Here is a 22,493-nt window from a genome sequence, read left to right as displayed (position 1 = left end):
CAGTGTTAGTAGCAAAAACAATGAGTCTTTCTGCAAGGAACAATATATTCTAAAATGAAATGGAGATCTTTTTTAAAGGCTAAAAACTCATCCAATTTTATGTCTTACAGGCCATATACTGTGTTCAATATTGTATAACTATTAATTTGAACCTAAAAATTTACAGCCACTTTTGAAAGAGATGTATCCTTGCTCTGAAGTGTGTTACTGAATATGTTAAAGCTATAATGAAATGCTTCTTCTAATCATGTGGTTATTAAATTTTGAAAAAATTATAAAAATTCTTCAAAGCATAAAAATTTGCTCCTTAATAATTGGTGGATGTGAAAAACATTACCATTGAAATCTATCTGATGACTTTATATCCATGCTCAGATGCCAAGGAGCCCAGAAAGTAACCGACTGTGACTAGTAATAATCAGATATATAGAGATTAGAAATGCATGTGCAAACTGGCTACCAATCTAGGAAACTGTGTAGTTCTTAAGTGAGTAACAGAGAGAACAACAGCAGAGGAAATATGAGTTTTGCTCAAGGTCATCAAAGGATGCATGAACATATACAGGCATTTGTGCATGCCCATTGTGCTACTGAAGTGCAACTCATATAGTTCTTACACACACACACACACACCCCACCCCACCCGGGAAACCATCAAGACAATTCAACATCAGTTTGGGGCTCTTTCTGCAGATGGATTGTGCTACTCTGGTTGTCCTTTGTTCTTCTACAGTTACATAAAAATGTTGATAGGATTCTGCTGTCTGTTTATGACTGCTCTCTTATTTATTAAGAGTTCCTGTTGTCTGCTAGAGTGATGACTTTCCTATGATGTTGATATTCAGTATTACAGATTTCTTTATGTCTCATTCCAGGAAAAATGTTATTGGACCTCTATTGTCATAGTTTAATTTTGTGATTCTTGTTCATCACATAAAAGCCACACAAGTGCACACTCATTGTCTGGCTTCTTTGGCTTAACACTAACTCTATGAAATACATCTATGCTGTTGTATACAGGTATTGACAATCTGTTCTTTTTATTGCTCAAATGTATCACAATGTATATATATATATATAAAACATTGATGGATATTTGGGTTGTTTCCATTTGGAGACTATTATAAATTAACCCATTATTGACCTCTTCACAGTTTTATGGACATAGTTGCTACATGCATTTTCCTCTAATCTGAACTTCTTAGAAGTACAACTGCTAGTTTCTTAGGCACATACACACTCAGCTTTACTAGATTCTACAAAATAGCATTTCTCCTGAACCATTAAAGAGAAAAGCAACATTATCTTTTCAACAGTCAGATTTGTTCAGTTTTCTTCTTTTATATCACACATTTAAAGGAAAGTTAGACAGCCTCTAGTATAATTACTCTATTCCAGCTAAAAAAATCACAATCACCTTGGAAATCTATTTAAAAGCAATTCCTTGATGCATCCATCCTTAGCCAAATACAACTCTGCTGATCAATGAAATCGACAACTACTGTTCCATCATTCTGTTACTGGAATCAAAACTATAAAAGCAATGAATGGGTTAAAAATGCATTTCTAGGAAAATTTTAAAAATTTCAAATATAGTATATTACTATTTTGTCTGATCTTAATTTGTTTACATTATTTTTAGGTGGAGGTTAAAAATGAAAGCCAAAGGTATTCATTATTCTCTTCTCTTCTACTGTCTTTCTAATGAAGAAAACAGTTGTAGATTAAATACGGTAAGCATAGCCAGGAGGTGGTGGATCCCACTTGCAATCCCAGTACTCAGGAAGCTAAGGCTGGAGGAATGTAAGTTCCTGGCCTTCCTGAGATACATATGAGTTCATAAAACTAAAACCTGACAGCTATTACATTTAAAGAAAATTAGCAAATTCAAGTTCTAATGTTTTCAAAACTGAAGGGCTCCCTTTTTAAATACAAAGCTCTATAAATCAACCACATCAGAAATAGAAAATGAACAAAAGAAAATCTCATGACACATGTGAAACTGCAAGTAACACTTTTTTCAAAAGATAATAACAACCTGAAACTTGACACTTACAAGTCATTTAACCAATCTGACAATGATCATGAAGAAGTCATACCCTTAAATAAGTAACACTTGCAGAGCGGACTCTCAAATTCTTGGAGAAGATAAATAAATGAAAATAGCATCAAACCATCTTCTTCATCTACCAAAGACAAGTAAAAAACTATAGAAAGCTTAGTTTTCCAAGATGTCAGAGAAGCAGGACTTAACAACAACAAATAAAACAAAGGTTTGGACAAAGTTAGGGATGATATCATTAATTCCCTGAAAAATGATGGATGGAAAATATGGTTGGCATGCAACTGACTTAGAGAATAAATAACTGAAGCCACATGCTGGGCAGATAAAAGGACTGCTTTTCAGCAATGCAACCAAAAATATATGACTACAAGCCTCAGCAAGCAAACACATAAACCATACACAACACATATTAAAGAGATTTCTGAGACCTTACAGGTTACATATAACACAGGAGATCAAAGTCCTGGCCCATCACCAGCTATGTGTTTGCATTTTAAAGGATGGCAGTGGAAAGAACACAAAGGCTCAGACCTATGTATGCAGAGTGTGTCCAAGGTGGTCAGAAGGGAGGGTCAAAGTACATTCCTCTTGCTAGAAAAGATGACTGAGGGAAAACACAAACCCACACTTGCCCAATGAACCAACAAGAGGCAAGGGCACATTTGCCTTTCTGGACTACTCCGAAGCTGGCATTCCTTTCCCTTTCCTATACTATAAGTCAGCCTTAAAACTACAGTGTCCTTTACCACGTCAGCATTTTATGATGTGTCTTTCACCAAGTGCCAATGCTGTCTTTGACATGTAAATGTGCACCCTCCCAAAAATACTTTTCACTCTGCATCTCTGCAGTCACACACACACAAAAAATAAGTTACTGATACTTTTAAGGTATACCTTAAACATCAAAATCGAGCTTCAAATTTAACTTTTTTTTTAATCTTCAATGACACCAAAATCATAATCAAATAAACATCAAAACATTCACATAAGTTATTTTACTTTTATATATTTAGAACAGATAAAATGACCCACCAAGGCAATCATTCAAGCCTTAGTTATAAATGGCAACTCATATATGAGATGACAGGACATGTTTATAACAGACATCAGTTATCAAATGGGGAGGGGGGGAGTCACACATTAAGGATCCCACAAAATCCCAGAACATGTAAATTAGCACCATTATTCACTAATAAAAGTACTATTATTTCTTTTAGTAACAATTCACCTAGACATTTTCATTCCTAATTAAAACTATATATATATATAGAATTTTAATGCTTATTTAAATCAAATGTATGACTATAACTAATAAAAGCATTGCAATTAAACAAATTTATACAAATAGAGTCTTATGTGGAGTTTACATATTATAGAAACACAGTGTACCCACATATCCATGAGACCAGTCAGACTATATCAAGTATGCATCTCAAGAGAGTACTTTCTCTATAAGTTTATCTTTAAAACTTATAGAATCTACTAGAAATTTTAGATTTATACTCTTAGAACTCCAATTTAATTAATATCTTCTTTTTATGCTATTCAGTTGCTAAAATCACAATTTTTTAGCATGATGTTTAGCACATACACTATTTTATACCACATACTTACTACATCAAACTTCTGAGTGATGTTTCCCTGGACATCAAGTAAATAAACCTTGCCATAATGTGTGCCCAGTGCCAAAAACTGTAAGAAAAACACAGAAGTCAATTAAGGAATGCTCAATATTTTATTACAAAATAATAAAAGCATTTTCAGCATCAAAACACTTAATGCATAAATATCTAAATATCTGCACGACCTTGGAAGCTATGCATTCCTTAGAAAAGCTTGTCTCCAGCTTGCAGGAAATGACAGAACAGGGTCTATTTTACCATGACAGTGCAAGCCAGCTGTCAAAATGACTCATGAGGGCCCTCATCTACTGACAACTAATCGTGTATATGCAGTCTGTATACAATGCCTGATGGACTGAGGCAGTAAATTAAAAATGCCGCTGTGAAAGCTTACCCAACCCACGGCTGAACTCAAAGTCAGAAGGCAATGATTAAGAAAGTCTCCCTAGGTTAAGGCAAATGTGTAAATCTGTGCTATCATCTAAGTTCAATGAAAAAAATGCACAATAATAATAAAGTATTACTTTCTGAATGGAAAACCCATGCCATACTGAAGGATGAAAAGCCTCAGATGAACTTATACTATCAGCTTTAGGATGCCTCTATAAATGCTACTACATAACACTGGGTGTAAATGTTTATATTCTGATGCAAAAAAAAAAAATCCTTTTCTGCCACTAAATAACTGTTGAGCTACATATTCGTTTTATGATAAAAGACTGGTTCATACACCCCACTGTTTCTTTATTCCTTTGAACTGATCCTAAGCAAGCCAGAAGAAACTTGAAGACTACCTGAAATATGACATGAGATTTTTCTTCCATTTTATTTCTTTAAGCATTACTAAAGTAGTCCAGAATCCCGTATTTCACTGAACGCGAGCATGCTTCATTGCAACCTATAATGAAATGCTCAAATTCACAGGCACTACTAAGCATTTCACTCAAGCAGCACAATCTTTAAAAATAACCTTATAGAAAGTCAAGATTTAAAAGGATTTATCAAAATAGAACTGCTTAAAATGAAATTTCAGTTCAGGCACTTAAAATATGAAGCTACATTAAAGAGGAGCCACAAAAAGGGAAGGAAGGGGTTCATTAGAGATTCATCTCCTGCAATGCCTTTCACTCCTGCAAGGTTGCCTTTTTTCAGGAAGAAAAAAGTCCCTCGGGTAAAAAAATCAATACTGGTTAATAAAACATCAGGTGTGCAGACATAACTGGGGATGACGATTCCGCTGCACAGGTCTGCCTGAATGCACCAGGTGCCGTGACGATTAGTCATCCCGGGCAGACAGCAAGGCTGGGCAAACAGGAGGCTTGGGCGCTACAAGAGGAAGGGAGAAGAGGGAATTCTGGGGGGAAATTAGTCTGAATATTTAAACCAAACAGGAATGCTTTCTCCAAAGCTCAAGACCATTCTAATCAGAACTGGAGGACCCAAGTGGCTGTAATTTTATCTTCACAGAGACACTGACAGTGCTTGAATAGAAAAATGCCATACAAAATACTAACTGAAAGAAAATGATACTCCATTTGAAGGCTTTCTGTGGTAAAAAATGGATCTTAAAAGCGCACTGTACCCTAAATATCTCACGGTATTGATTCTCTTCATAAATACTGCATGTAGTTTGTTAGGAAACTAAGGAAGCTCAGATCCTTAAAACGCTTAATGTTGTGTCACTCGGTGGCACCACTGTAAAGGCCATTTTTGTTTGCATTTTATTTTATGACAAATTTGGAGGTTATAGTCAGAGTATTTCATTCATATTAATTCCTTCTCTTGTTTTCCCAAAGTTGCTAGTTTTATTCATTTATGAAAAAAACAGTGCTTTATGACAAGCTACCTTTTATGACAAGCTACCTTTTGTTTACGAAAACATCTAACCATTTACATTAGTAAATTTCTGCTACTGCCTTTAAGAAATAAGCAACCAAATGCCCTTCCAAAAACCTTCAATTACACATGAGGAAATACGTTCTGGAAACTGATGAGATTTCCTCAGTCAATGAGTGGCAGTCAGGGGCAGAAATAACACTAAAACATGGGCTAAGGAGGCAGCTCAGTGGCTGAGCGCTTATCTAGCATTGCCTGGCATGCCCTGCACCTAGTTCCTAGCAATGCAAACACCAAATGAAAGAAAAGCTGAAATACTCTAAACTGATTTGGAATCCTCTTAATAAACATACGACCTCAGATTAAAGTGTATTCTCTAAATGTCAGCAACGAAAGTTGTCCCCAACTCTGGCCCAGTTGTTAGGTATCGTATTTATTAATGAAGGGGCAAACTCTGTTCTCCATTCCATTCATTCAACTGTTCATCCCACAAACACACACAAGCACTGTACTCTATGTCAACAATGAGATGTGACATGAAGTTTGGTATATCGAGGGAGACAGATATAAAAATAATTAATTGCAACTTAATAAAAGACACTGCTTAAAATAGCAGGATCTCTTAGATCCTGTGGGACACAGGAGGTATCAGCTGTGATGAATCTTGAAATCAGAAAAACCCTTAGAAAACAGAAGCAAACAGGGTAAAAAGGCCATTTCAGGCAAAGCAGATAAAACTTGCTCAACAGCATGAAGTTCCCCAACAACAGGACAGCCAGCAAATTATAAGCAGCTTTAATGGACGAGGGATCCATCTAATTCATGTCCAAGAGAAAAGGCAGATGGCCTGGTAGGAAATATTGACTAATGAAAAGCACTGAGTTATTATCGAGAGATGAACTGTAGGAAAGCACAGGGATGTGTGGTGGATAAGTCCAAACCATTAAGGCATCAGGAAGCCAATAAAGAATTTCAAGAAGAGGAGTACATGAGCTGATCAGAATTTCTTGAGGTCTAACTTTGGCTAATGTGCTATGAAGAAGACTGGAATGAAAGCAGATCTGAAAGAAAACAGAGCAGGTTACAGCATGTGCATTGTTCCAGGGAGAAACAGATGTCCCAACTAACAGAAGCTTGGAGGCAGAGAGGATTCAAGCAAGTAAGATGGTGGTGGAATCTGAGCAAAAGAGGTATCATGCAAAAATGGTATGTGCCACCATGGTCTCACACCTCCAGCAAAGGGCGTGCGGCAGAAGCTCAATTATACCTAACTGGAAAGAGCCTAGTGCACCTCAGGTAACACATTGACAAGCTCAGACTTTATGAAGATGCACTTCATGCAAGGGTTTAAAAAACTCTGTATCTTCAACACAGCATCCTGCAACCATGACACAAAAGGGTGTATGTGAAAAGAGGATGAATGCCCCATTTACCACGTGCAGGAGAAGCCAAAAGCCACGCTCCAGCTGGGGAGGACCCGAATCACCAGGACTTGAGGAACAGCTGTGGGGAAGGAGAGAATGAGCCACTTTGGCTTAGGTGACAAAGGAGATGGTAATGCTACCAAACGGGACACAATGTATGAAGCAGATGCAAGTGTAGAAGGAAAAGAAGGGAAGCTCGATATGTGCATGGGGTTCAGGCGAAAAGAGAAGAAAGGGGAGGAGGCACCTAGAAAGCACACATGGTACTCTGATGAGGAGTCAGCATATAGTTGATAACAGGAATCAACCATATTTTGAGAAAACTAGTATGTCAGGTGAAAGTAGAAGTAAAGCAAAAGACATAGAAAGGATATCAGAAATTACCGAAAAGACAGTGAAAAGGCAGGACTGGGATAAAATTTTGAGGGGAGAGGAGAAATACACAACTTAGAATCCACAAAATGTCTGTCAACTGGTAAATGGATGAACATGATGGTATATGACCATACAATGGAATATGCCTCAGTAGTAAAAAGGAATCAAGTATTGATCCATGCTATGACACAAATGAACTTCAAAACATTATTTTAAAAAATAAATGAATAAAAGTAAAAGAAGTCATGCAAAAGAAACCAAATAATATATGACCGCATTGCTCTGAACTGGCTAAAATAGGCCAGCTATTTATAAAGATATAAAGTAGACTACTGGCTGTCTAGGACCAATATTGAGCATGTTTTATGATATAACAAGTATGTCTATGAGAGGAAGAAGAGATGAAGAACGAAAGTGGAACCAGAAGACCTCCTATACAGCTAGGGATGGTGTGGACTCATCAGGAGGGGGAAGACATCAGAAACTGAGGCTGATCCTGCATCATGGTTTCAATTTTCTTAAAGAGAAATGACACTACTTGGGGTTATGGTACATGCCTGTAATACAGACACTCAGGAGGCTGAGGTAGGAAAATCATGAGTTTGAGGACACAACCAAAAATCTAAGGTTGGGGGTTGACATCATCTGAGAGTAAGGGCACTGAGGCTGAGAAGGGAGACTGGGAACTAGTGAGGGAAGACAGGCTACAGCAATTTCTGGTGAAAAAAAAAAAACAAAAAACCAGTCTTGGGTATGTGAAACTGCACTGTACATGGCTGCTTGGAGCACTGCAGCAGGGATTCAGACGTGCAAGTGTGGCTGAAGGGATGATGAGAAGACGGGAACATAAGACAAAAGAATATGCTGGTAGGGTAACAGTAATTAATGGTCTCACAGAAACAGAAAACAAGAGGAAAAGAAAGGATAGAGATCTAGACTCCACAGACATGAATTATGTGAGAAAATGAGAAAGGATAGAGATCTAGACTCCACAGACATGAATTATGTGAGAAAATGAGTAGGAAAACTTGAAGAGAGACTAGAGACTAAAGATTGACTTCCAACTACTGATGCCATCCAGAATGTGGTCGAAACAGTGAAAAACATTAAAAAGAGGAGATGCTCAATGGAATTAAGTGAGAGCTGCAAGGCCAGTCTTCAACAGTGAAGGTAAGAGGTTTTTAGGGTACAGACACCAAGGAGCAGTGAGTCACCAAGGTTTTACAAGCAAAGGGCAGGGGCCACCCAGGAGGAGGTTATGGTAGAGCAAAGAGAACAGACATTATCATTACAATATTGATTGAACACAGGAATCTGTTTAGGATTTGAACAAAATCTAAAGCAAAAAGGAATTAGGGGAAAGGGAAAGGGGAGAATGGGACAACAGGGCATAAAACCAACAGAAGCATCAGGGGTGGGAATCTGCCTGACTAGGACTCAATCCCAGGCTCACAGGGAAGAGACTGATAGTTGAAAACATGGCCTCCACTACTACTATAACCATAACATAAACAGCTTGAACTCAGAAAGTCAGTGAGAACTCCACCAGTACGGACCCAGATGGAAGTGTGTGAAGTCCTCAGAGGGGGCACATTACCTTGTCGTGGACTGTCATGCAGCTCGCTGCATCCTTCTGAAGAATCTCTGTCACCCCATTGGAAAGCCTTTCGTACTTCAGTTTGGGCTCCTCTTCACTCTCTTCTTCCTGCGTGAAGAGCAGAGGAAAATCGCGTCCTTTGTGGATTTGTTTTGAAAGACTCAAAGCCCCCATCTTGTTGGGGGGAGGGGAGCAAGAGATGGCTCCTCACTTTTCCATAACTACAACTAAAAACATAAGTTAGGACTTGTGTTTCTTTTCGCCAACTAGGTATACGAACTTCACTGGTGGAATCAATTCAAAACTGGGAAACATGACTGTCTGAACTTACTATTGTACTGTCACTAACTTTGGATGCTCAACCTTACTGTTTGATACAGCATCATAAGATATTCTCCATCCTCGTAGTTAATGAACAAAGTTAATAATCAATATTGATAATAATCACAAATAAATCTAGGATAAATGAAATTACTGATTTGAAAAATGAAGATTATTATTGTTATTACTATTATTTTGTCTTTTTATGACAAGGTCTCCCTATAGACCCAGCTAGTCTATAACTTGCTATGTATGGCAAGTATGTATGTAGGCTGGCCATGATCTCACAGAGGTCCACCTGCCTCTGACTCCCAAGTGCTGGGATTAAAGGTATGCATCATCACATCCAGCTAATTTTATATTAAGTTAAAAAAAAAAAGTTTACATAGCTGCGATAGCATAAAGTTAACCAAAATAATCCAATCACTGACATTTCCTTTAAAAAATAATTGGATGATCTTCACCTTCAAAGCTTCCCACCCAGAATAACTGGGGAGGCCTGAAGGACATACCTGCCCAGTCTTCCAGGGGAGACTGAAGCAACCTTAAGTACAGGGGCCAAGATTCCAGGGTTGTAGAGAAACCAATGTTCTATAGGACTGTCCTCCAACAGACAGACACCATCTTCTGTCCCAGGCAAGCTAGGTTGCACCCACTTGCCCAGGATCGTCGTCATAGCTGAGCTTGTTAACTGTCAGGGCCCTCAAGGAAGGAGGGGCAGGGAGAGTCACAGGACCCCAACAGTCCAGCCACACCTCTCAACCAACCAGTCTGTCCTAGGTGCATGAGGCCTGGGAGAGGGGCTAAGGGTATATAGGCTGTGGAAGGCTAGAGAGGGTCTCTCAACATTTTACATGGCTATGGGGAAGTCACCATTCATGTTTGGATGGAAAATTTCCAGTGTGGTCTCTGGAGGGTGTTGGGGAGCACCCACACTCTTATTAGTAAACACTCACCCACTGTTCTATAAGTAAGCCCAATAAGCCCATTGATTTCCAAGGCTGCAGTTTGGTGAAATCAACCTCAGAGTGTCATTGGAACCAAGGGAGAAGGGGGCAGATACTGTTTACATCCCTCCAGAAGGAAGTTTAGCAACAACCAAGTAGAGGTGAACTGGCATTCAACAGACACTGTCTTCAAAAAGAGATTTACCAGGCAGAGAACAGAAGCATTGTAGTGAAAAACAGCTACTGCTGGAGGTAGGGGAAGCAGCAACCACCTTTGTATCTATGGAGACAGGGTGACAAACTTGTAAACTTGAGGGACCAAGATCATGGTACAAAAGTGGCAGAAAAGTAAGCCTGTTAGACAGCCAATTTTCTCTACAACGTTTCTATCATGTTCTAAAGGTGCATAGAGTATGAGACTAAAAAGAAAGAGAAGCCTCAAAAAGGAAAAAAAAAAATCCTTTTATGTATTGGAATTAAGAGTTCTGAAGTCATTAGGAATCTGGGTCCTGGTGAATTCCACAGGCTCACATTTAGAAATCCTCATCCAGAAGAGATACCGAACTAACCAAAATGCTAACTGAGATCTGACACAGTTTAATTCCTGATTGGACCAAAATACATAACCCCCATGCTATCTGTGTAGGAAATGAGAGGAGATCTCTACTCGGCAGAGAGAAAACTATGGGAGCCTGGATAATTTTTTACTTATAATACATAAGAGTTCAATAAAGTACCAGGTATGCCAAGACAGAATCAAAATCCAAAAATCAAAAAAAAACCAAAAAAAAAAAAAAAAAACAAAGGACTATAAAAATAAATCCAATCCAAGGAGTGAGTTACAGAGTATCCTGCGTGTAATCCTAGACCTGGGGAGGCTGAGGCAAGAGGCTCACATCAGCTCAAGGCCAGCCTGAGTCTCAAAAAGTAATTAATTGATTAAAATAAAACCATGAAGGGCCTACACGCTATAATTAGAGGGAAAGAATTTTAAAATAACAATGACTATATATTCAAACAAACAAAAAAATAAATAAATAAACCCAAAAGAAAAACTGGATGAAGAAATTTTCCACAATTATAATCTAAACAAGAATCAAATGAAAATTTCTCAAAATGAAAGCTTTAGAACTGACAAACATAACTGAAATTAAGACGCCAATGGATAGTTTAAAGGAATTTCAGCAATGTAGGAGACTAGAGTCATGAGATGGAAAACATGTATTCACAACTCATTTATGGCCATATGGCTGTCCCCAAAGGGAAGTCCAGAGAGGACAAGTGGGTATGTGACCTGGGACACAGTGAAAAGGTCTAGCATGTTGTTGTACATCTACTGCCTTAAAAATTACACAATTACTTATCTTGTCTAGCATATGACAAGAACAAGAGTCTTTAAAACCATTTACTCACTAACTTACTGTTAATTAGTCCCAGCACGATAAGAAAAGTGGGAAGAAGCTGGAGGAACATTTAAAGAGAGAACTGAGAATATTTTAAGACTACTAATATGTCTTCTCACAAGCTGAAGAAACTTTGCACCCCCAAGCAGGAAAAACACTCAGGGAATTGTATACAGAGTGCATCATAATAAAGAGAATCCTAGGGCAGAGAAAAAAATGACTTGAGAAATAAGTGTTGTGCCCACTGAAGAACATAACTCAAGATGGCACAGAACGCAGACTGCACCCTCCAACTGCACACTCCAGTGCAGGTCTATTGTCAAGCAAAGATCTGCATGTCCAGGAGGAAAAACACTAATGCATGAATGAATGCAAAGGGTAGGATTTACTCGGTATAACATTAGAAGTCACACATCAATTATCTCACCTCATTCTAACTTGAAAAATAAAAACTTATGAAGGGTTATATGTAATTATCCCATTGCAAAGATTTTTAGTAAAAACTGATTATCGAACTTTTTCATTAACTTCCTCAAGGTACACAGTGGGTAGAGATAAAGCCAAAAATAATAGTCACAAATGCTACAAGTCACTACTCAGATTGTCAACATACTATCCACCATCCTCCAAAATGGCTATAAACCATAACAGAAGCCTCTGTAACCTCTACGCCTACAAATAACCATAAACTAGGTGAGTAATAGAAAATACCTTCAAATGTGCTTTCTTAGCAGGTACATGAGTTACCTATTACTGTGTAACAAATTGCACCAAAACAGTGTTTTAAAACAACAATAAATGTTTTGTTTTACACAGTTGCGTAGGTAAGCACTTCAGCAGGACCTAACTAAGTGGATCTTCTAACATCTTGCATGGGGTTACGGGTAAGACATCAGTTGAGCAAGCATCAGACCTAAGTGTTCAACATCCTTAATCATCGGAAAAATCAAAATTAAAACTACTTTGAGATTTGACTCCAGTAAAAATGGCTAAGATTAAGAAAACAAATGAAAACAAATGCTGGTGAGGATGTGGGGAAAGGAGAACCCTTATTACCTGCCAGTGGGATTGCAAACTGGTGCAGCCAGTGGAGATTTATAGCTCCCACACGTATTCCCAAAGAGTGCTATATCCTCCTACTACAGAGATACTTGCTCCTCCATGCTTGTTGTTGCTCTATTCACCATAGTAAAAAAAAATTGAAGCAGTCTAGATGTCCATCAATTGGTGTCCATCAATCGATGAATGGATAATGAAAATGTGGTACATACACACAATGGAATTCTACTCAGCTATAAAGAAGAATGAAATCATGAACTGTGCAGATAAAGGATGACAGAAGAAAATATTATGCTGAGTGAGGTGACCAGAAAGACAAATGCTGCACGTTATCTCCTATAGGTGGTTCCGAGCCCTGACTCTTTAGGTTTGAGTATACAAATTGGAGTAATCACAGAAATCAGGATGGCAGAATGCGACCAGTGGGGAAAGTGGGAGAGAGAATGAGAGCAGAACACAAGTGTTATAAAAGGGGAAAATTAGGGTGGGAGAGACGTAACTGGGAAGGCAAAGGAGGAGAGTGCAGAGGGAGACCAGTAGAGAGGGACAGATACACTAAGGGTGTTTTAAAAAGTCATAGAGGCTCTCTTAAAAATACATAAAATCGGGACTAGAGAGACGGCTGCTCTTGAAAAGGACTGGGGTTTGGCTCCTAGCGCCCACATGGCAGCTAACAACTGTCCATGACTCCAATTACAGGATCTGGCTCCCTCTCCTAACCTCCTTGGATGTTGCACAATATGGGTACACTTACACACATGCAGGCAATATACTCATGCACATAAAAAATATATAAAATACACGAGAGAGAGAGAGAGAGAGAGAGAGAGAAACTTACACATATAGTTGAATTGAAGTCATCCCACACAGGGGGATAATGCTACCCCAGAAGCCAATGAGTATGAAACAGAAAGACTAGTGCCAGGCAAGGAATACTTCCCTTGGACTTTATCAGGAGAGTCCAAAAAGCCCCCACAACAAAATAGGCTGTTGTCTCTGCTCTTGGTTGCCTGCCAGAACTTGAGGTAAAACCCTAGTGCTGAAGATACCATATACTTTGGTCACAGGACATGGGGAAATCAAGCTGGTACTGACTGGAAGCTTCCTCCCTAATTGCTATCTCTAGTATTATCCAAAGGTGCTATGCAAGGTGCTGGGGGGTGGGGGTAGGGGGGAATTATGAGACCTACTGAGCTGTAAAGATATACTCAATGGTGCAAGAGTGGCATTAATGTATTGGGGGTAAATCAAAAGCTTTCTAGTTGGGCTTCAAGCCTGGTCAATGGGAGAGAATGCATGTGATACTGTAAACCTATCAGAGAACTTGTGGCTAGAGAGGTCACAGACCTAGAGGGGAAACTTCTACTATCATTCCACTAATTTGATACAATATCTAACTAACATCTAAATACTTATCCTTATACTCACAGATAAGTGTCTCTCTGTCCCCTCTTCACAGAAGCTCCTTTTCACAGCAGATTTGAGGCCATTAAAGAGAATCACAACTGGTCAAAGTGTAGAGAATAAGTGACCATGAAGTGCCTACCCCTAAATGGAACATCTATAATGCAACCCCTAGACTCAAGGCTCAGGGAACATTAAGGATGATGGGGCAGAAAGACTGTAAGAGCCAGAGGACCAGGAGGTCAGATGTAAAATCGTGACTTCTGGACATCGCAGGGATGCTGTACCTATGAACTCTCAGCAATGTGGTTGCCTGCAAAGACCACATATTCCAGCATGGATGGGAGAAGGGATCACCTAGTTCTAAGGGCTATATCAGTCCACAACTGCTAAGAGATGGAGAATCAGTTTTCTTTAGAGAGAGGCCTCTGGTAGGTTGCCCATCCCCAAGTGGTCAGCCCTACACTCATGTACATTCAAGTAATACTAACTGGACTCAGTAGGTTTTATAAATACAAATGTATGTATACAGCAATAATTATAGAAGAAAAGGACATTAATTTGAGATAGAGATTAGGGGACAAGGGAAGAGCTGGAGGAAGGGAAATATAATGCATATATGCTGTACTTAAGTATTAAATTCTAAAACAACAACAATAATGATAATAAGAGTATCTGCTTCCAGCAAAACGGTGCTGGCTGCTGGCAGAAGGCTTCCTTCCTTACTCACTAGCATTTCCCTGGGCTACTTGAGCACCCTCACAAGGCACACAGCTTCCCCTACTGTAAATGAAAGCCAGATGCCTTGTAAGGCCTAGCCTCAGAAATTGCACACTCCATTTCTACAACATTCTACTGAGCACGTAGGTCAGCCGTGATTCAATGTGGTATAGGGGGACAGGAAGACCTAGATAACAGGATGTAAGGATTGATGGGGGCAATCCTGTAGGGTAGCTACAGGGATAGTAACAAAACAGGAGTAATCAATGTACTTTAAAGAAATCATTCCATGTATACAAATGAACTGCCATAATTTAAGTATACCTAAGGTACTAGTTGCTTAGTAATAGTATTTCATCATAGATGGTGGGTGTACAGCCAACTTTCCAAGACTAAGAACCAAAAGCAACAAAAGGAGTACAATAAACAACTTTCCCCAGGACCTTCACATTTCCATAGAGTCCTTAGGATAATCAACTAAAACTGAAGATGCTATAATAAATACCCCAAACTAACCCATTAATATAAATATGACACAGCTAATTCACCAATCTTAAAAATATCAAAATGGAAAATAAGAAAAACAATAGATAAACACATGTATCTACCGGGAAGAAATAAATTACAAAGTTACCACTAGATGGAGGTGATCTCTGTGTTCTCAAGTTAACGTGTCCAATACAAATTGAATCTTGAATGTTAGTCCTTATAATAAGATGCCACATGTTGCTCAAGTCTGGACATCAAATGTGCACTCAATGTGAACAGTTAATTCTAGCCTCTTGACTATTTTGCATAAAAGCACTCCTCCACGGACCATTAGATAAAGCCACTCTAAATAAGATTTGCCTGTCTTATTTATAAGTGAATACGAAGTAATTTCTCTCACATAAATATATCAAAATAAATACTTTTACAATACAGTTCACTGAAGCATTCCTACAAGGTTTAAAAAACCATAAATAAAATGAAAACTCCAATATTAGGCACTTGATGTACCATTTCACACTTTTCTGACAGGTATCTTTTATGTTTAGTTAAAAGCAGGCTAAAGGTGAATTTTTAAGATTTTTTCCCCTTGTCAGAAAGAAATGACTCAAAACTACAATCCACAGAGATTATTCTGCTGTTGTACTCTATATTACATTTTAAATAAAAAAATTTTAATCATAAAGATTTTATATGGTTTCCCTTTAATTTTGAAAAAACAAAGCAGAAAGAAATCATGCAGTTTGAACTTTCACGGTAAAATAACTGTGTTAATAAAAAGCAAATCAATAATTTTTGTTAAATTTTAATAATCTTACAAACCCACAACCCACAAATAAAACCATCAACAGTCTGAGTTGAGATGACGTTTAACCACATTACTATGACAACGTGGTAGAAGAGAACAAGTACTGACTTCAGTTAAGTGAAGATATGAACAGAGTGACATTTACTCACACAAGTAAAGTTTGCAACTTTCCTTTATAAAGAATCAATTTCTCAACCAACACGGATTTTTACTAAGTATATAGCACTTTTAAAGACAAATCCTTTAAATCATTCTATAAAATTCTAGAACACTATCTGAAAATAAATGTCATTTCATGGTCATGTTTACTGTTTCAAATTTAAAGGGGAAAACTATTTCAGAGAATAACAAATTAAAGTAATTAAGGATTTCTGTCTGAAAAACTGTTCAATCATTTGTTACTTTTCTTGATGTGTCTCAGGAGAATGAATGTCTTGGGAGAAATCTGGGGGTGGGGGGTGGGGCTCTAACCTGAAGTCACTCATTTACCAGCACTTTGCTGTCTCATCATTTAAAATCTGTGCACAAGAAAAGACTTCAGTGGTGATAGCTACTGGAGGCTACACTTTCCATCCTGTTGTGATTTCATCAATACCTGTGTTTCACACATTAACAATTTTACATGATGAACCACAATTAGAGTCAAATGAAAACTTGAATTTTACTTAGAAAAAAAAAAAAAAAAAAAAACATGTCAGGGGGCTTGGTGGTATAGACCTGTAATCCTAGCTACTCAGGAAGCTGAGGCAGGCAGAAAAGTTAGTGAATTCAAGGGCAGCATTGTTAACTTATCAAGATCCTCTCAAAAAAAAAAATTTTTTTTTTTAACTGAGAAAGGGTTGAGGCTATAGCTCAGTGGTAAGAGTGCACACCTAGCACATGCAAGGGCCTCATTTTAATCATCAATTTCATACACAAACAACCAAGTATCAACCATTATACTTTCTATTGCCACTGTACATACAGAAATTAAAATCTCATTTCTGGATACTACTTCTTTACTAAAATTTATTTTTAAAAATAAAATTGATATTAGGAATTAAGCTTAAGGAAAGAGGTGCGATAGCTCATAAAACCCAGATTAAGCTGGTAGAAATACCACTGGCTAAGCAATGCTAGGCAACCCACAATCTCCCTCTGTAGGAGATGGCCTTTGCCAAGCAGCTCCACATTCAAAAGCACCTCAGCTGAACTGTCAGGAAGTTTAATCAGATGAATGGTTTACTTGGTTTCATGTCATCAACTACATCTGACTAGGGGCAAATCCTTTTAATAAATATCCAGTGTTTTTAAAGCTAGATACAATAGGGAAACACTAACATCCTCAAAAGAAATTTTCATTGTTAAAAAAAAACCAGCTTCATGCAGCTTAAATTTCCACAGTAAAAAAAAAAAAAAAAAAAACCAAGTGTTAATAAAAAGCAAATCAATAATCAACCATGGGTATGAAGGTATAAACAAAGGCTTGCTTCCTCTAGGACATTCTCTCTAGAACTCTAATTACCTTGAGGAAAATTGAAATGGTCAAAATTGTAGTCATTCTTACACGGTTCAATATATGAAAAAAAAATAGTTATCAAAAGCCAATATCAGAATATTTGAATTTTAGAAAGTTTGTATTTTAAAATATTCTCTCATTACAAATAATTACTTCATAGAAGATCCATGATGTACTATTTCAATCCAATTATGATTTGTTAGAGAAGACAGAGAACAGAAAAAAAAAAGCAGTGCCTTCTATCAGTAACAGCAGCATGAATAAATGAAAACTACGTATTACTGGACATACACATTTATGGCAAACTATGCTATCACTAAATGTACATGCATAATATAGGACATCTTCAAATTCAATTCACTGATCTTAAACTTTTCCAGCAAAGAAAAACACTGGTGTATAAAAAGATACTGTAGGTAGGGCTCAAAATTAATCATTGCCTTCAATTAGCTTTGTAAGGCCCCAACCATTTTCTCTTCCTCCAAATGCACAAAATGAACACAACTTCTTTAAAAAAGAAAGTTGCACTATTAATTTTTAAAAATTTTTATTGAGTTCTTGTACATTTCATACAACCGTTCTTAATCAAATTTAGACACCCCCATCCATGCCCCCCACCAGACTTCATGTATCCATCATACATGCTAAGGCCTATCCAGTCAAGCATTTGTACCCAGATGTCCTTCAGTGCAAATTCATCCACTATTAATTATTGTGTGCTATACTTCCATTAAAGAAATATTTCATTTATACAAAAGATAATTATTTGGTAGGAAAGATGGCTTTATAGGTTCTTCTAAAGTGTCAAAATATATCCAGAAAACTACATAATCAGGCTCAAAGAGTAATTTCTGATTTTCATTAATAATGCAAAGTATTCTAGCTACCACACTGACCATACTTCTTAAGAAAGTGAGATAGAAACAGCAGGCTTTGCCTATAATCAAACTGCAGCCAAAGCTTCCAGAATGACTTTCCATCAGACTGTTGCTAGGCAAGCAATTAAGTTATATGAATGCAAGTAAAGGTAAATCTTCAAATTATTTTTGTTTGTTTTTTTTAAGTCTTTTTGAGACAGGGTCTCCCTATAGCCCCAGCTGTCCTAGAACTCACTATGTAGACCAGGCTGGCCTCGAACTCACAGAGATCCACCTCCCTCTGCCTCCCAAGTGCTGGGATTAACGGCGTGCGCCACCACGCCTGGCAAAATATCTTCAATTTTTAAACAACATAGATATTACAAAAATATATTCAGAAAAAACAGCTGAAATCAGGAATTGATAAACCACCTACATTGCTTGGATCTACTTTTTCAACAGATAGAAAACTCTCTATAACTGTTCATATCTATATATTTTTTTTTAAAGTATAAAATACCCATTGGTAAGTAAGCGATTCTGAAAACAGGTGGTTTCTGTCCCAAAGAACACTTATTGGTCAATGCCTGAAGGCACTTTTGTCCTGAGGATGTGGAAGACAGCTGCTCCTGGCAGCTAGCAGGCAGAGATAAGCAACAAACTGTAACAGCCGACAAAGCACAAATCGTCCCCAGAAACAAAATTATTCAGTTCAAAATGCCTATAGTGCTACAGGTAGACACAACAGTTGAGTAAGTTTCACATGACAAAATCTTATACACACATTAAAATCTCTTTCCAAGAATGCTTTAATAGCAAAGAGAAATGTCCTCCTAATGCTTGCCAGGTAAAAGAAAAGGTCATAAGATTGCTTTGAATGATTCAAATTTTTCTCAAGAAATGCATGTGGAGTCTACAGAAAGAATCCAGAAGAATAAACACTGATATAGTAAACTCCCTCAAGTTTCAGGTTCTTCACCTGTGAAACAGGGTGACAATAACATGACCTGTGTCACTGGGTTGCTGAGACCACTGAAGACAGAAAAAAAAAAAAAAAACTACCACTGTGACATATTGCCAATATACTATAAAATGAACATGTTGCATTTCTTATAAAATGTTATTTTTATAAGAATAAATACCACTGTTCAATCTCTTTAAAACCACACAAAGTGAACTGAGATTCTTATCACTCAGAACTGCTTTCCCTACCCTAACACTATAACAAGAAAAGTGAGGAAAAAGTTGAGCCTGTAATAATTGAAGGGCTCTACTTAAGATTCACGAGATATGCAGTCTTCATAAACCCTGGTCTCTCCTTTGCCCTGTAGTATCAGAATTTCGTGTTCAATTCAAGGAGGGAAAAAAAGGTGAAGGTTCCCATGCCCTAAGCCACATGCCATAAACAGGATCAACTCTCATCATTTATTTTATATTGGGAACGCGATAAGAATATATAGAAGAGGGGAAAATGAGAAAAGCAAATAAGCTTTTCATTTCCTTCCGGCCATATGGAATAACCTCACCAATCTTCAAGATATGCCATTCAGGTGGACAATTTCCACCACTAAAGCCAACATAACCCGCTTTCCCTTTCTCCCCAATATCCCTTGGTGATCACAAGATCCTCAGAAGCAGGAGTTTATGCCTTTTCATTGTTCTGAACCTCACCTAACAAAACTGTGGGAACCCAATAAAGACCAGTCAAAACACACGTCTCTAGTACTAGCAGAGCTGAGTTTAGTCAGCAGCTCTCCCAACACACCCTCACTTAGGTGTCAGAGACCAGCAATACAAGGAACACTAGGCACCATTTAAACTCTAAAAGATGTGTCAGTTTTGAGACACAGAGGAGAAGGGGAGGCACCAAATGGAAGGAAGGGGGTGTTAACTGTAATTACAGATACATTTAAGGAAAGGGAGCTCTATCATCTTGAATAGTAGAAGGTAAAGACTGCAAATTCATTGTCAGAAAAACATTTATTTATAATGTGTACATTGTTATGTGAAAATGGAAAATGTTAGAGTTGCTAAAAGTATTGTTTTAGAGATTTAAATACCTCTCAAGCATTTCTAATGGCACATTCTTATTCCAAATGCAATGAAGCATTTTGTAAGCCAGCCCCACCAGAGCATCTTATAACTCCTCAACCATTTTCACCAAGAGATAAAAACTATCAATAACATTAAAAGGAAAGCAATTGCCAAAATCAAGAAGAAAGTGATAGATTTTTTAAATCAGAATTCACAAGACAGCCTAATTTGTTCAGAAAACATAAACTGCCTGGAAAAAATGTCGGCCACTGCTTTCTGGCCTCCTACCAACCCTGTGGCCATGACTGAACTCTGCCTACAGCCACAGTTCCTTTACCTACACACTCAGCCCCTTTTGGGTTCAGCCACCATCTTTCTGCATCTTTCCTCAGCAGACAGGCAGGCCAGAATCCCCACAAGCTGAATAGTATATCTCATGGTCTGAGAATCCCAATTTCACATGATACAGGACCCAGGGAACCCTGATGGCAGGAAAACCTTAAATTGGTAAGCCAAAAAATACAAGCAATACTGAGTCTAATCACAAATGCTTGCTAAACTTTGCTTCTTGAATATGCCCAAAGGTACTGGCCTGGTTCCCAGTCTGTGGCGACATGGAGACCGTGTAGAACTTTTTTAGACAGACACTAACAGAAAGAAGTGTGGTCATTGAAGGCAAGTTCTTGAGTAGGGATTTGGGACTCTGAACCCTTACTTTATTTCTCTCTCCTTTAGTTTTTTCTTCTCAGTAGCTTTCAAGTGAACAGGCTTCCTTAGTCACATGCTCTCACCATGACATACTGCGCTGCCATAGTCACAAGCAACAGAGCTAAGCAACCAAAAGAATTAAAAAACTCTGAAACCATGAGCTAAAATAAACCTTTCCCTCTTTTAAGTTGATCCCCTCAGATATTCACCTCACAGTAATGAAAAGCTAACAGCACTTTTTTAAAAAAAGACAAATTAAATAAGAGATTCACAAAATGAACTGAGTAAATCCAAGTATAAAAGTATTACCATCTCCTTCAGCAAGGCGTCTGGCCTAGGCTCTGTAAGCTACCAGTTCTACTAAAAACCTTCAAAGAATTAGAAACTCTTAAATCATTTAAACTGATCTGTAACAGGTAAATATAAGAGCCCTGTCTTCAAAAGTCATTGTAACCTTGACATGACAATAGCCAGGGTGTCCAATACATAGATCTATCGACGTTTATGAGACCTTTTCTAAATTGCTAATTGATGCAGAAGGGCCCAGTCCACTGTTGGTGGTACCATCCCTGGGCAGGTAGGGCTTAACTGTATAAGAAAGGCAGCTGAGCCAGCCAGTAAGCAGTGGTCCTGCTTTACCAAGGTTTCTGCTTCAAATTCCTACCTTGAGTTCCTGCCTTGTTTTCCTTGATGATGGACTGTAAACTGTAACCTGAAATAAACCCTTTCCTTCTCAAGTTGCTTTTGGTAATGATGTTTATCACAGCAACAGAGAACGCAAACTAGGATAATATATCAAGACCAATGTACAAAATAGGAAACATTTAAGATCAAATGTTGTAGAAATGTGAAGATTGTACATTAAGAAATCCACCTTCAGCTAGGTGTGATGATTCAATGCCTGTAATCCCAGCTTTTGGGAGATAGAAGCAGGACTGTTCTGAGTTTGAGGCCAACCTGGGCTACCTGGGCTACAAAGTCAGACCTAGTCTCAAAAACAAGTGAGTTCAATATTCACTTCTGACTTAAAGAGAAAAAAGAGCTTTCAGTAAAGAGAGGCTACCTTTCCCCCAAAACCCAAGAACTATTTGAAATCAAGAGCTACTGAGTCGACACCATGAGCATCGAGGCTTGCCTTGTAAGGCCACTGGGCCTCATGTTAGAGAATACAAGATCAGCCTTTCTGTGTCCTATTTGAAGAAAATGACTTCTCGAGGAGAGTCTGAACCTGTCATACAATCCCTTAAGAAGCCAAAGGATTCCCATTTAGGGAAAGAACCACTGAAGAAATGTCAGGTGATTTTAAGCTGATTAACCAAATTTAAA

General features: G+C 38.0%; 1 protein-coding gene across 1 annotated transcript in view; it reads right to left on the bottom strand.

Moving 5' to 3' along the window:
- Positions 1 to 22,493, bottom strand: part of Vps41 (VPS41 subunit of HOPS complex) — a 183,700-nt gene that overhangs the window by 144,728 nt on the left and 16,479 nt on the right. Inside the window, exons 3-4 of the mRNA XM_008851607.2 lie at positions 8,920 to 9,027; positions 3,680 to 3,757 (exon numbers count right to left, since the gene is read on the bottom strand). Coding sequence (XP_008849829.1) covers positions 3,680 to 3,757; positions 8,920 to 9,027 — 186 coding nt within the window. The remainder of the gene's footprint in view (positions 1 to 3,679; positions 3,758 to 8,919; positions 9,028 to 22,493) is intronic.

This window comes from Nannospalax galili, unplaced genomic scaffold, assembly GCF_000622305.1.
Source record: "Nannospalax galili isolate Female #2095 unplaced genomic scaffold, S.galili_v1.0 scaffold1386, whole genome shotgun sequence".
NCBI classification, from domain to species: domain Eukaryota; kingdom Metazoa; phylum Chordata; class Mammalia; order Rodentia; family Spalacidae; genus Nannospalax; species Nannospalax galili.
Note: the sequence above shows the minus strand (reverse complement) of the source record. Positions and strands in the feature narration are given on the sequence as shown.